The following is a 15664-nucleotide window of genomic DNA, read 5'->3' on the forward strand; positions in this document are numbered from 1 at the left end:
ATACATGTTATGCGCAGTAAGGTTACACCATAATTCACAACCATAAAGAGCTATAGGCTTGATTATTTTCTTGTAAAGATCGGCGCTTACCAAAGGGTTCACTCCGAAAGGGTGGACACCCTGTGCAGCCATAGAAAAAAATGCATTTTTAGCCTTTTGCAGTCTTTCCTGAATTCTTAACGAAAACTTTAAATTGGAATCCTGTCTAATTCCTAAGTGGTTTACATTGTCTGCTTGATCTATACATATATCTCCATAAAGGATTCCTACAACTGGTATCGTCCTTTTACTTGTAAAGGCCACAACGCTTGATTTGGCTACGCTTATATCCATTTTCCAGTCTTTGCAATAAAAGTACACAATGTCTATTAACTTCTGGAGGTAAAGGGGGGTAACTGCAATCAGTGCTATATCGTCTGCGAATGATTGGTTACCTGCCTTGACTGACATGACACTGCTTCCATAGTTACTGTTCTCGAGTGTGACGAGTAGTTCATTGATGTATACTAAATAGAAAAAAGTTGACAAAACTCCTCCCTGCCGAACTGAGCGTTTAACGTTAATGGCCTTTGATGTACTCCCGTTTGTGCGAACTACGCATTTAAGACTGCTGTATGATTGTATTATTAAGCGCAAGAGTTTTCCACATATTCCCAACTGTCCAAGTTTGTAAAATAGACCACCGTGCCACACCGAATCGAACGCAGCTTTTTGGTCGAGACAAGCGGTGTATGCATTACTGCCACTCTCAATCTTTGTATAAACTGTTTCCTGGAGGTTGAATGCAGTTGTAATGCAGCTAAGTCCTTTCTGGAAGCCTTGTTGCTGTGCTCTCACAGATATACCATTTATACAACTTTTTTAATTTTTGTTTTGCAAGTTGAAAGAGAATTTTTTTGCATAAATATCTGCAAACCAATGATTTAATATTGCTGACAAAAATCAGATCGTAGATTTTATATTAACGTTCGAAAAAAATGTTTTATGGCTTAAAAAATGCATTAAACATCTTTTTTTTATTCTAAAAAATAAAAATCTGCGATCTAATTCTTTGTCAACAGTCTTAAATAGCTTGTTTCCACGGACTTTTGCAAAAATTGGCTCGTTCCAAGACAAAAAATGAAAAATAAGTTGTCAAAACGTTCACTCTGTGAGCGTACAGGTTTAATACAATATAATTATGTTATATCCGTTTCTTTCTGATTGAGTTCAGATTGCGTGAGAGTTCTTCTGTTCTTCCATGTTTGTTGTTTGTGATTTGAAGTTCTATGTCTTTGGCGTTTACCCAGTGCTATTAAACCGGGTTTATGTTTTAACCTTTTTGCTACTGAGCTTGTTTCTTTAGCTTTTCGCATAAATATTGTTGTCGTTAGATATGATAAGACCATGGTGTTGCGTGATTTTTTACCTGACTCACTCGTACTTGACTGATTTCTGGATGGGCTTACCTGCTGCGTTTGCGTATAAAAAGCTCATCTCAGCCAAGATCATTCTAGAATGCTTAATAAAAGGTTGTAAAGAACAGATCAATGTAGTTGAAAATTATTCTACCAAAAAATCTTGTAATTTTCAAAGTGACATGTTTTTAACTTTCTATATTTCAATGAATAAAAAGACATTTGTTTTTCATTTTCAACAAGATATTTTTTTATTCCAAGAGCAATTTCTATGGAAATGAACATAATAGCAACGAATACAATAGTAATATTTCAATTCATATAACGCAGCAATGTATGAGAAATGCGAATCAGATGTAAAAATGTACATTTTTAGTTAATATTGCACATTGGTATTGAATGTAAAGACTCGGATTTCGTGTAACATCAAAACAAGCATCGATCACAAAGTTCATAGAAAAACGTGAAATATGTGTCTGTGTTATATATGTGAAAAACATTAGAGATCTTTTCCTCTCAACTTAAAATCCTGTGCCTTTCTTACAATGAAATATATTCATTTAATGGTTCGATCGTGAAAACTTTTCAACAACAAATACAATAACAACAACATAATATTAACAACAACAACAACTTCAACAAGAGAAATAAATTCTTATTTGAAACCTGCAAAACTATAACGGGTGTGACTCACTCATTATGCATTCATGGGGAAGCTGTCTTAGAGAAGAAAATAGCTGTCATAATCAGCTGCGGCGTTTTATTTATCCCCAATTTTCATCAACGTTTGACCACCTTTACTCTGTCCGTTATCGAATTTAAACATTCGTATTCAGTCCTAGCCATCTTTGTCCATGTTTATGGGCATCGCTAGCGCGTTATATAAACAGCAAAATGAGTCGATCACTCCGGTGTTATGTCCCTAAAATTGTCAAGTTTTACCAAACGTATTCTAGTCCGCTGTTCAACTTTAATTTTATGATTTGTTTAAAGCAAAATATCCCGATTAAGATAAATCGCAATATTTATCAGGATCATGGCCTTTGAATTGTAAGAAGTTGACCTAATATTAGTCGTATTCTATTGGGTTTTTTATTAAGTATATCCATTTTGATCTTTACACAACGTGGAAAAGGCGAAAACAAATTGAAAAAGAAACTTCATCAAGTTAAATAATGACATTGCTCTAATAGCATCACTCTCTTGATCCATAAATTGTTTCAGCTTCATTCAATAAAATGAGTGCGCGTAGTTATTTCACAGAATTCTTATTTCTTGTATTACATTTCGTGAAGTCTTTTTTCCCCTTATACTCCTCACATTATAAAAATATCAACAATACAAGTAATAATTAATAATAAATTAAATATATAAAATGTATTACAATTTATGAATACTTCTTACAACACATAACGAACTGATATGATAAAACACCACAATACATGAATACTTCGCGTTAGTATCCTGAGTGAGAATAAATTCATTTTGTTTTACTAGCAATGCATTGCTAGAATAAATATTGCAATAAAAAACAGTCGATAAGGTTGCAGTTTTAAATCTTGCGTCTAGACACAAAATTGAGACTAGTCGTTAACATTTATCAAACTCTCTGATAAATGAGACTTCTTGTTTAACCTAATTGTTTCTTATCAAAGGAGTCCCTTTTTGGTGGCACTTTGAAAACAAAGTCATGCATGGCGTTCAGGAATTCAGATGACTGGAAATTCATCTTCATGTGGGAGAGCTCGTACTCCCGATGTCTAGCAAGCTGACGAAACCAGTCCTCGGTTCTTGTAAGCATTTTATGCTGGATCACGTGATGCGCAGTGTTGTGCGCAATGTCATGAAGTAGGGATTTAACTTTATCATGGAAACCAATCTTATCCCTGCAAAAGAGAACGGTTCTTTATTGTCAAAGTTTGGTTTTGCGTTTGATTAAATTAAGACCGCTATACTGCATGGCCCAATTTCGGTTATATGACCTGGTGTCAATTTAATTACACCTGATAAAAAACTTAATTTTAATTATTTAATCTGCTGTTCTTTCCTGATCATTCTGATCACAGTAAACGCTTTGAAGAAAAGATGCGTTATGACATTAAAACATGTAAAGATGAAGAGGAGCTAACAACCTTGTTCTTTCAGCATTAACAATCGTACATTACACACGTAAGCACATGATGATTGGTGAGGCATCAAATGGTGGAGAAGACAGGTTTTATCCACGCAGTGAATTAAGTAATATGCAGCGACAAGTTAATGCTTTTTTATTGACTTCATTGACTGTGAACACTACCAAATATAAAGCTATACTCCAACCTCTTTTTGTTTTGCATTGTACACATACTTACACATTAATCACGTGGTCAATCAGCCCAATTTCATGCGCTTGTCTGGCCGTAAGTGTATCAACGCTCTCTACCAAACGTTTCGCCGTCTCTTGTCCAACCTTTTCTGGCAGAAAGTAGGTCCAGTATTCTGACCCGTGCAGGTTCATCGATTTGTACGTTGGAGTCACACATACGCCCTGCAATATGTAGGGATCCATAAAAATCCTTCCACATTAGTATGCATCAGCTAAAGATTGCAATTGTTTAGACTATATATTTGAGTTATGATTTTATTTTAGATATAATCATGTCGATAAAGTATTTCAAATGAATTGTCTCGGGTTTTGTTTCACAACACTCAATGCAAATCATTGCTCCTTCCCATCAATTATTAGGTTTAGTAACTTATACACGTAGCTCAACGCAGTTCGATAGATGTCTAGTTATAGTGTTTGTTAACATAGTGTTATAAACATTACTGCGCACTGCTACATTGTGCGCATTAAAGAAAATGTATGCTGATTCATTTTATACCATTGTAGGTATTTTAATAGCACACTAGAAGTCAGGGGTACACGCCATAGAGAAATATTGCCCAACTAATATATTGCTTTAAGGATATATTACCTTCAAATAAATTGGGAAATTAAAGAAATATTTTCCTCGGTAAAAATTGACCTAGGGTTGTATTGACCAAGGGATCTATTATTGACTATGGCATAAATTGACGCAGTGATTCATTTTTCTACGGACCTAGAGATCTTTCCGTTGATTTTGATTGAAAATCATTAACAAGTTAGCTGCTATTATGCCTCCGAACATGGTCATTAAACTAACAGTCTTTCTTTTTACCATTCCGTTTTAGAGTTATTCACTGGTTTAAGGAATCCTTACCGGATGTGCAACACTGAGGTCACAAGCTGTTGCTAACATGGCGCCACCCGCACCTGCGTTGCCACGCAACACCGCAACCGTCGTCTTATCTTTCATTGTAAACACAGACTTGATGACGTCATTTATCGCATTGATATTTGCCCACGCATTTTTCTGTTTATCGACACTGTTCTGCATAACGCACAAATGGATACCTAAATAGAATAAAACTTACAGAACAAATGTTATTACAAAAGATTTTTTTAAATGATAACTGCTCTAAAATTCGAAGTTGCAAACAAAGCGAAAACATTCATTTAATATCACAATCATGTTCAAGATCAAAAAGGAATATTTTGTAATAATGTGATATGCTTCAGTGAATTAAAAAAAATATCACGTATCCCGTATAAACACTGTTGTCGTCAAATGTTGACATATTGTGACATGGAAAATGCATTGTTAACTTAAAGCTATCATAAGTTCGTTCTATTGTTAGAAGTGGTCCTAGATTTTTACATATATGTTTAAACTTGTGGCGATAAGGTTTTACGGCGCTGCCCAAGGCAGAGTAATTTCTTATATAACTTAAATTATGATAATGTGAATATTTGAGTTCTTATTTTCAGGTTGAGCGTTTTTTTCGTCGGAATCAAATGGCCAGCTTTTGTTACATAACGTCACGCTTAGCTTTTTGACACTGTGGTCGGGCATAACGTTTAAACAATGAAGGGATAGTTAACCGTGTTTCATTGACACCGTCATTCGTGCTTTAAGGTTGAACTTTGTTGTGCTCAACCGTTGACAATCTCGGCGTAAATTGAAAGTGGCAAATATCCAATAATGACGTAAAAAATGTGGTAATTATATATATTTACCAGTCGAGAAGAAGCGCTCCCCTCCCATGAGAGCTATAACCTTGGTGTGAGGCGAGGCGGCCACTTCTGACAACACCTCCTGCAGGCGGACGGCCTGGGTCGTGTCCATGGCCCCGTTGTAGAAGTCGAAATACACGTAACAAATTTCTCCTTCGTGTACAACCTATGAAAAAGATACATGTTTTTGGATTCTGAACTTAGTTTACCAAATGTACATATACAGTTACACAAATGTTAAGCAAAGTCACATAATTCAAACATCAATAAACTAAGGATTATCAATACAATACTTTTAATTATGTACCTTAATCTCCTCAAAATCACATGACTCGCGATGAAGAGGCAGCTGCACTGGAAGTATGTGAGAGCTGGGAAGTTTTAGGCACTGATCCTGTGTGAACTGTGGAGAAAAAGGTAAAATGTGTTGTCAGCTTTAGACATGGATCGTTGTTGATATGTGAATAAAGAAGTGAGTAAGAGTCTGTAAGAAGATTCTGGCACAAATTATTGGTGATATGTGAATAAAAAAATGAGTAAGAGTCTGTCAGATTCTGGCACGAATTATTGGTGATATGTGAAAAAAGTTGAGTAAGAGTCTGTTAGATTCTGGCACGAGTTATTGGTGATATGTGGATAAAAAGGAAGTACGGGTTCATCGTGATGTGTTGAAAAAACGAGAGAGTATATGTATAATGCTCCTTGACATTATGTCCACTATGTACCCTTTATTTGCGCACTACCTCTGACTCCCAAGTTCCTCCTGACGTACTTAATACACATCAATTGCTCGTAACTTAATTACTACTCGTAACTTGTTCTTATCTCATTTGATACTAAAAATTTGCTTGCTATTTATTTTTTCTCCTGGTTTGCTGATAAATTCTTTATTTTATACTTGATATTCACTCCTTACTTTCTTTATCTATATGTGTGAAGAAGTCTTAATTTGTTTAGTATCATATCTTTTTCAGTACTCCAAACGTTCTCATCATATTCCTAATTTGCTCTCTACTTAGTGTATACTCCTAACTTCCACATTCTTATTATATAAACTGCTCCTTACTTCAACACCATATGCCTGTACATTCTCTTTACTTCCCTATTCTATAATCTTCATTTGATCCTTACTCTCTAGGTTCATTATTTGTACTTCTTTATTCTATAGTCCTCCTTTTTATGCATGATTTCTAGACATAAAAAACTTACTCTTTTCATTTGACCAATCCAGACACCAGAACTTCCTGCTGTTGAAATCAAAACTGCTCCGTTCTTTGTTGCAATTGGAGTTCCTGTGAAATATTTAATTATTATTGCAATAATCTCAATTTGTAACCCAATGGTGTATAGACAAACGTGTACCGAGTTATTCAAGCGTTACATTATCAAAGCGCTGAGAGCGTTGAAAGAATGTCTATGAGATAACTGAAGCAAGCACCAAGTGTTTTAAAATGAAAAGCGATCAATCGATTTCATCGCTCGAATGTAGGTAACGTAAGATAAATATGATTATAATATCGATCTTACTTAATCAATAATGCAATGAACCATACGATTTTTAGTGCGAGGCTCCTTTTTTGAAACTAAAACATGGGTTTTTATCTGACAATAAACTTGAAACATATCATTAGTATGTGTTTTGAACATGTATTCTAAGTTTGTATGCATTTTATGTTAGAGTTTACGATATTGTCAGCAACAATATGATAAATACAAGTATTGTTAAAAGCGGAATCAATGTATTTTGTTTCAATATTTCCCAACACCCGTCCTGTATGTTTTGAATTAATTAATTAAAAATTGCATATTGCTTGGGGTCATAGTTACTCATGGACAATATATCATAACATTTCGTAGTCGTGGTTCTTTGACCCGGATATTGTCATTTCGTTTTAAGCAAAACTATTCAACAATTGATTTGTACTGTACTTGGGTTTTGATTTGACATATATGGGTCATGGAACCACAGTTCCTTGATACAACGCAAATACATTTGTTTTTTGTTTATCGAACAAAATGACGGAGGCCGAAGCGGGCCTTATGATAAAAATAGATTGTCAATATCTGGGTCATGGAACCACGACACGCTCTAAAACTTTTAACCCAAATTATCTAGAAATACTTGCTATTTTACATAATAAGTGCTACGTAGCAAATAAATGCTAGGATAAGATAAGTTTGATTGCTTCTGAAAATGCTTGTATGGAAACAAAACAGCAAAATACATTTCAAATTTGATTACTTTGGAGCCGCATAACATCTCATAAATATTTAATTACTGTAAAAGAAGGCGAAGCTAACTGTTTTGGGGAAATGTAAATGCGATATTTAGGTGAAGTTTTTGAATTTAACTCATCATTTTACGAGTATAACTATACTGCAAATAACACTTGATGTGTTTTCATCAATATACTTCTTATACACTTGAACTCCGCATTCACGAAAGTAGTACTGTTAATAAACAGGTGTTGATTTGTAAATATTGAAATGTTTATATTGATTCCGCAGGCGACTAGTCGCTTTTCTGAAATACCGCTCTCTAAATATTGTCGGTTTGCAGCCGACTTATAACTGGTATATTTACCAGGTCTAGAGCTTGACAGTGCGTTTTTAAGAATCTTTGAGCGCCTCCCTGTCTCCGCATGCGCGTCAAAGAGTCTCCACTCCTGCACGTCTCCATGCTGCTCCAATAGACCAATAGCGCCGGGTGAGGTATCAGACATACGCACTCGTCTCACCACGTCTTCCGCTGGTGTATTCCAGTCCACCCTGTAAGTTAAACACACATTTTAATTGAACGTAGGGTTGAACAATTAGTGGACTAGAACACTACATGCTCATTGTGCAAAAATACAGCAAAATGAAATACATTTATTATATTGCTATTGATAGTTTTTTAATAAATGGTACTGTGCAACCTGCGATCACTATGCTTCATGTTCCTAGTTTCCGTACAGAGGCCAAACAAGTCAGGATACGCCGCTTTGTCCATGGGATCAACATGTTGTGAAAAACGTGAAACCGCATCCAAAGTACACCTCACGGCGGCATCTGCGACCGCGCCGTTGTAAAGCGAAGATTTGGTACTTCCGTCAGGGACTGGAAAGGAGTCGCAACTCCAGATGGCTCCACCGTCCATTTCGTCATTCGCCTCCAGGACCGTGACGCCCCAGCGTGGCCGCCCTTGAAATATGGTCCAATCTATAGAACAAGCTCCGCGGTCAGCTGGAATGAAACACAAAAAACATCAGTCTCATTAGACAATTCCCTTAGTAGACCACTCTTCGTAGTTGACCTCTTTACATGCCGCGCTGTCCGCTGTTTACATTTTTTACTATATAACTTCAACAAACAACTTGATATATGCCCAATTTTGCATATCAGGAATGGTGGTCCGATTAATCAAGCGCACTATCCGCATCATACAAAGTGATCTTCCCTAACAACCTGGCCAATGACCCAGTCTGCCAGGCAGAAACCTATTACCAAGTCTATCGAATATGAACGGTTATCTGATTAACCAAGCGAAATGTCCGAAGTCTACGAAAGGACTTCCCTTATTAGTAAGGCTTTATGTGTAATATGAAAGGTTCTACTACACCCATCAAGTCTTACCAGCGATGCCTGGGTGGACCACGAGACAAGGCCGGCTGCGGTCTGCATACAGCACTTTCGGTATGCGGGTCTTCATAAAGGGACAAAGGATAAGGTCTGGTTGTAACCGCTGGACTTCCGAAACCATCTCATCGCCGTCTGATGTCTCGACTGTAGTCACGTCCACCTAGAAACATGCATTAAAATGTCATGGCATAATGTAAAATTTATCGTATTCTAGCCTGGTGAAATAAACGCCACTATTTGCTTTAAGTGTGATCATGATTACACATTTTACACCATAGCCACTCGCCAGCCAATATCAACAGTACATTTGTGTTAAGGTCATCACTTCTATCTAGCGACGAAGTCGTCAAAATACCAATGCGTTTTTGTTCATACAGCATCTCAGCTATTACCGACAGGTGTCGATTTAACATTCTGAGATAAGCAACAACAGGCAATTGATCAAGCAGCGGTTTAGAACGACTCGAAGACATTTATAACAATAAGCGAGTTTCAAAAACATTTTAGAATCACACATTAAATTGTTATGATATTATGTAGAATGTATCGTATTCAAGCCAGGTAAAATAAGCGCCACTATTTGCTTTAACTGCAATCATGATTCCATATGTAACACACTGGTCTCTTGGCAACAATAACAGTACGTTTATTCTAAGGTAATCATTTTTCTCTACATAAGCTACTAAGTGGTCAAATATGCGTGTTCAGTTCATACAGCTTAAGTATGGTTACCGGCAGGTGCTGTTTAAACATTTTGAACAATCAATCGCTTAAAGATGCACTCTTACTCCCAAATAAGATTTACCACAATTAATAATATTGCTTTGATATTCCAAAAAGGATGATTTATGTCGAAAACAATGGTTCCAATGAAGGATACCAAGTATAATGTGAAAGAAATGAGCATATAACACGGTATTTCTACCTTATGAGACTATAGCAGACTACAGTAAATCTTTTAGCATTCACCAATCATTTAATATTTTTGCGATTTTTACTATTAAATACACGGTTATAATTTTGTTATCAGTAACCAATATTTTCCGTACATGCGTTGTTTAGTTAGTAGTTAAAGGATTATCAGTCAAAATCGATGTTTGTTATACATGTGTATCTATCGATTTTGAATAAGAGTGCCACTTTAATCAACTATTCACAATGGCTAAAACGCTTGAAAATAATAAGCGAGTTTTGAACAATATTGTTAAACGGATACTGTAGTTTATACCTTAAGGTGATCAAAATACTTTGACTTAAGCCAATAACTAATGCCAGAATTATGTGCTCTCCGGAAAGGAGTATAATTACCTTGTTTACAAAAATTAGTCAATGGGGCTTGGCTTAGCTCTATTCTACGTCAATGACACTCATGATGAGAAAACATCAACACTTGTCAATTAATTAATACATATTTACCATGACTAAAACTTGTATTATTAAGTGGTTGTTTATTGACTATAACATACATGGTTGAACTGCTGAGCGTTCTGGATTTAAACTGGTGCAGTGTGCTACATACCGTAGGTCTAAAAACATATGCATGGACGGTCGCCTAAAAGGGGATATTTGCAATAGTATGCTGTTGTACTTGACAGAAGAGACGTGTTCGTACCTAATTGCATGTTTTTCAATAATTAATGAGAACTCAGATGAACAATTATGTTTATAGAATTCATTAAAATTAAGAATCATACTACGCAAATTGATAGAATCAGTTGAGGCGTTCAGAAAATATTAGCAAGGATGTAAATGCATATGTTCTCAATAAATTTGTTATTGTATTTGTATCTTGGAGCGTTTGTGCCATTGTTTCTCTTTTTTCGCAGACACGACAAACGTATTAGAAGTGGCACAGGTTATGCATGAATGTCCTTGTCTTGGTTGTACATGTCCCGGTCTTGTCAGTGTGGGCAAAGGTCGGCGTAGTTGCTGACGGCGCTGTAGTTTCAGATTAGGGCTAACAACTGCTTTTTCTTACGACACCCGTCTACTTCCTTGTTCAATAAAAGTAACTCTGCATGTTCGATATTCTGTGCAGTTTTTATCGCTTTTTCCAATTTTGATTCAGCTTAAATATAAATGAGTTGTTCTAGAATTATTTCGAAATTTTCCGGCTATATTTTTGTTTTGTTGGCTAGCAAAATGGGACAATATAAATTAAGCTGTAATCTTGCTGAAATAAAGAACTCAGAAGGATCAAATACAGAGGTTGCTTGCACCCTTTTTGCATCAACTGCAAGGGGAAATTGTGAGGAAACGCTGAAAAGTATTTCAGCGACATACCGTGCACTTATTTACATGCAATTTACATGGCTGTCTAATTGCTCTTGTTAAGGATTGCGGGCTTCTCCTAGAAAACAATTAAACACGTATAGGCCAATTCCGGTTACAATGAATTGGACGTTTTGATTATCGATTAAGTCACGTACACATTTATTTATGATTTACTCTAGTGCTTGATGATTTACCTCAAATAATCAAAACAATTTAACCCCGAAGACATGGCGGTAATTGTTTGATTTTGATGGGTCTCTTTACATTTGACTGGTCGATTGGCTGAATATGAAATCATGATGTTTTCATAAAATGCAATAAAAAGTACAATAAAAAGTATTTTCTTTGGGGTGGTCACATTCCGCCGGAAGTTGTGGAAACTAAACATGTAAGGTTTATATTTTTATCATCCTACGTAAAATGAGGATTCTATACCGTATCTTTTACACGATTCCACGCTAATTTGGCGCCAATCTGCTGTAATTCAAATTCAATCAATTAATTGATGATTAATTTGAAAACTAACTTACATTTGGTTAGTCCAATGGTTTTAAAGAACTCGTGTTTCTACATAAAACTACATAAAATGGAGACAAGAATTACTAATAAGGACTTTCAAAATTTTGTAAATGAACCTCTATATGCGTTGCAAAAGGAACGAAATCAGTTTCCACGCGCTTCAACCAATTTATATACCATTTTATCTTAAACAAAAAAAAAGCAATAATATCACCAATATATTTATTCAGCAGTTAGTGAAACAAATAAAACAAAAACATTGTTTTACAAAATATCTTTGTTTCACTATATACACACAATAGAAAATAACTGTAAACATTACATCACTAACAATCTAGGTTTTACAATAGGTTGAACACACACAAAACACATAACATACCTTTGCCTGACGAAGTCCATCTTCAATTCTTCTCGATAGTGAATTGACCGCTTGATTCAATGACAGAACCCTCAGATTCCCTCTAATGCTCACTGGCAATATTCCCGGTCTAGGTATAAGAAATTTCATCTTCTTTTATTAACGATAATTAAAAGTATACAGCAATGACATCAATGTATTCTTTTCGAATAGAAAATGATTGTAGAAATATTACTCAACACTTAAATACCATCGCTTGCTATAACGTTGTCTCGATTACCGTACCTGGAAATATGTTTTTAACTTGATCGGACCAGTTACGTGTATAATGCACGTAATTACAAGTATATCCTGATTGGTAGATGTATTCAACACAAAATAATGTTGTTAAAGTACTTAACAGGTTTACATTTGCGTTGCTGAGTTTGACGTGGGGTCGTGTATTTAAGTACATGTTGCTCGCTATACGTGTCAGTGAACATGTAAACATTAAAATATAAATAACATTATTTTGAGGATTAAATACATTCTAGCACATACGAGTTTAAGCCAGTCCCTTTCTAAATGCACAGTTGTTGACGGAAAGTCCAATCCTTGCTACGGACTATAATTAATAATTAATCATTGTTTGGCATTCATTAAAGAACACTAGCGCATTTGCATTTAAGCTGATTTCCGGCCTTATTTAAAACTTGTTTAGCAGTTCAATAAAGCATGTTTTTTTTTTAAATAAAATTGTCTCTGAGAGTATAATGCAGCAATAATTCTTTAAGTTTCGGACAAAGGGTCAAAACATCTTACATATGAAATACAGTATTTACTGTTCATCCATGTGTTGCAAAAGCAGGTAAACGTTTTCTTAAGTTTCTTTGCAAACCTTTTTAAATAGCCAATGACGACAGTTTTATCGATGCTAATTTCACATACTGGCTCTGAATTTTACTGAAATAACGAGCATTAAGCACTGAAAATGCACCTCCATTAAATGTAAGCAGTGTTGTTTCAAACTGTTTTAAAATATGTTTTCATCCTACCGTTCCTTTTATCATTCTGTTGAAATTAATATATATTTTTTCAAACATTTACTTTGGTTGCTCCTGTAGACATCAAATGCGTCATTTGGCTTGAAAAAATGTGATAAAGGAGAGTTTGCCATAAAAAACTCCTAAGATAGTTTAAATGATTCATACAATGGAGGACATGTTGTGGGAAAGTATGCACTTGTTTGGTTGACCACAATCACATAATAACGTAGAACTTTGAAACGAAGTAAAAAAAAGTATTTCCCATCTACAATTAACAAAACGTGACATTGTGTGGCCTTGTGTATGCAAGGTTATTCCGTAGCCTTGTAGTGTTCCCATTGGTTAACTGCAAGCAAAAATCAACCACTCGAACCTGACATGTTAAATGTTTTCCCGATACAAACAAACATACGTGTCTGTCCACTAACTCAATATAAGGCTTCATTCGTTAATTACCACAATTACCAGTATATTATAATATATTGCATTACCATTAAGAAAACGTAATTCATTTCACTAATTGGAAGCGTCATGGCCATGCTTTGACATACGTTATGCATTATTCTATCATTATCTGTCAGTTTTCAATCTGTTTTAAAGGTGTCTGCACGAGCAAAACGGCCGCTAATGGTAGACAATGTTTTTTTCAGTACATTTACGTCTACACGAAAATACAGATTTAAACAACCGACAAATTAAATTTTGTTTAGATTGTTTTGGATCTAACAGTCGCTAAACAAAAATAGTTTGATTCCATAAGCAAAAGAGTTCTTTTCAGGATAATCTAGTAAACAAACAATATGTACTTTTGCCCAAAGTATGAACTTTTGTAAAGTACATTTCATTGTCCTTTCCAATAACTTGATTATCTATCCCTGAGTTCTCTTTAAGTGGGCATGCACAGAAAGCGGAAAATTACATCCGTGGACTTCACAAATTAGAAAGTAAGTACAAATAAGGGAAAATGGAAGTGCAACCTCAAAGAAATAAAAAAAAATGGGAGGGAAACTGCTTATTACTGTTGTTTTTGTAAAGAAATATATAGAGGGGAATTAATCGATGGATGAAAAGTATCATCGCACCGTTTTCTTCGTTTGAAACGTGTGTGGTTGTAGCGCTATAAAACGGTCATGCGATCGTTACAGTGGCTGGTGTTACCGAAACACTCCAGCCGTCGGTACATTTTATTGCTTGAATTATTTTATGAACTTCCTAACATGCACATCAGAGTTGTGAATTATAAAACTATACAACGGTCACATGTACATAAAAACAAAGTCACAGCACTAGTTCGAATATTTGTAATTTTGAAAAGAATAAAAAATAAAATAAAAATTAATAACCTTCCCGGGCATGCCATTAGTATATCTGGTCACCTGCATGATCACTTCTTCGGTACTGCAGCCACAGAATCAGTTTACGTATGGTACGTTCAAATTGATATTGTTTTGTTTTATAATAGATCTGAAAAGTGAATATCTACCGTTCATTCTACTTATAGGAAAGATTGTAGTGCTGAGAGTAAGAAATACATGTAGATGCTCAATATGCTCAGTTTTGTAAGAGTGTTGTGTTAATACTCCGGCGATTGTGAGTTCAAAATTATACAAGGTACACTTTTCCTCCCAGGTTTCCGATATCAATTAGGTTATTGAATAATAACAGGATACTTTTATCAGGCCTCGAGTGTCCATTTTCATATTAGAAAAAAAAGTTTAATATGGTCTAAATGTGTACATGATACATTTGTATATGTTTTTAGATGTAATATGAAACAGACAGGATACAAAGATGCAATAATGGAAGTACAACCCGAAGAAAGATTCCATCAAAAACAGCAGACTTTAGATCATAAACAGAAGATTCTACTGTATGTGTGACCAGACCGATAATTATCTGACCGGACTGTGCATAACCGATTTTACTTATTGATATTATTAGGAATACTTCTGTTTTAATCATCGGTTCAGCATGGTTTACTTTCAAGGAATCTGATTGGTCAAAGATTTATTTAATCTTTCTTGTGATTGGTTCGTGCATATTTCGCTCACTGTTTCCCACGATTTTCTGCAGTCAAGGCGTGTTTCATGCAGTCTCATTTTATTAACTTTAAAATCCATGCAAGTTTTTTTGAGGTTTGTTTAAAGGTATGCATTCCTAGTTTTATCCATGTATTTGTCTGTGTTATCGCTGAGATTATTTATGTCATTTTATGTAGCGCCCTTTTTCGCGATTGTCCGAGATAAGGTGTTCTCCGAAAAGCAGTATATTATTCTGAAAAATAACATAACAAATGATCTCTTCACTTATCATATACTCTATATACACTTACTATTCATTTAACTTACCTTTTAGAGACTAACTAACCATTACATTCACTGTGAGTGAGGGA

At 35.2% G+C, this 15664-nt stretch overlaps 1 protein-coding gene across 1 annotated transcript; it reads right to left on the reverse strand.

Annotated features, from left to right (window-relative positions):
• Positions 1-1629: 1629 nt before the first annotated feature.
• Positions 1630-12550, reverse strand: LOC128204062 (hydrogenase maturation factor HoxX-like). Its single transcript, XM_052905398.1, has 10 exons — positions 12269-12550; positions 9091-9256; positions 8394-8700; positions 8060-8244; positions 6685-6767; positions 5783-5878; positions 5479-5641; positions 4622-4815; positions 3749-3924; positions 1630-3283 (listed from the first exon to the last, which is right to left on the reverse strand). Exons 1-10 carry the CDS (start codon positions 12395-12397, stop codon positions 3028-3030), a joined length of 1755 nt encoding a protein of 584 aa, XP_052761358.1. The 5' UTR covers positions 12398-12550; the 3' UTR covers positions 1630-3027.
• Positions 12551-15664: the final 3114 nt, after the last annotated feature.

Source organism: Mya arenaria, chromosome 10 (genome assembly GCF_026914265.1).
Source record: "Mya arenaria isolate MELC-2E11 chromosome 10, ASM2691426v1".
NCBI classification, from domain to species: domain Eukaryota; kingdom Metazoa; phylum Mollusca; class Bivalvia; order Myida; family Myidae; genus Mya; species Mya arenaria.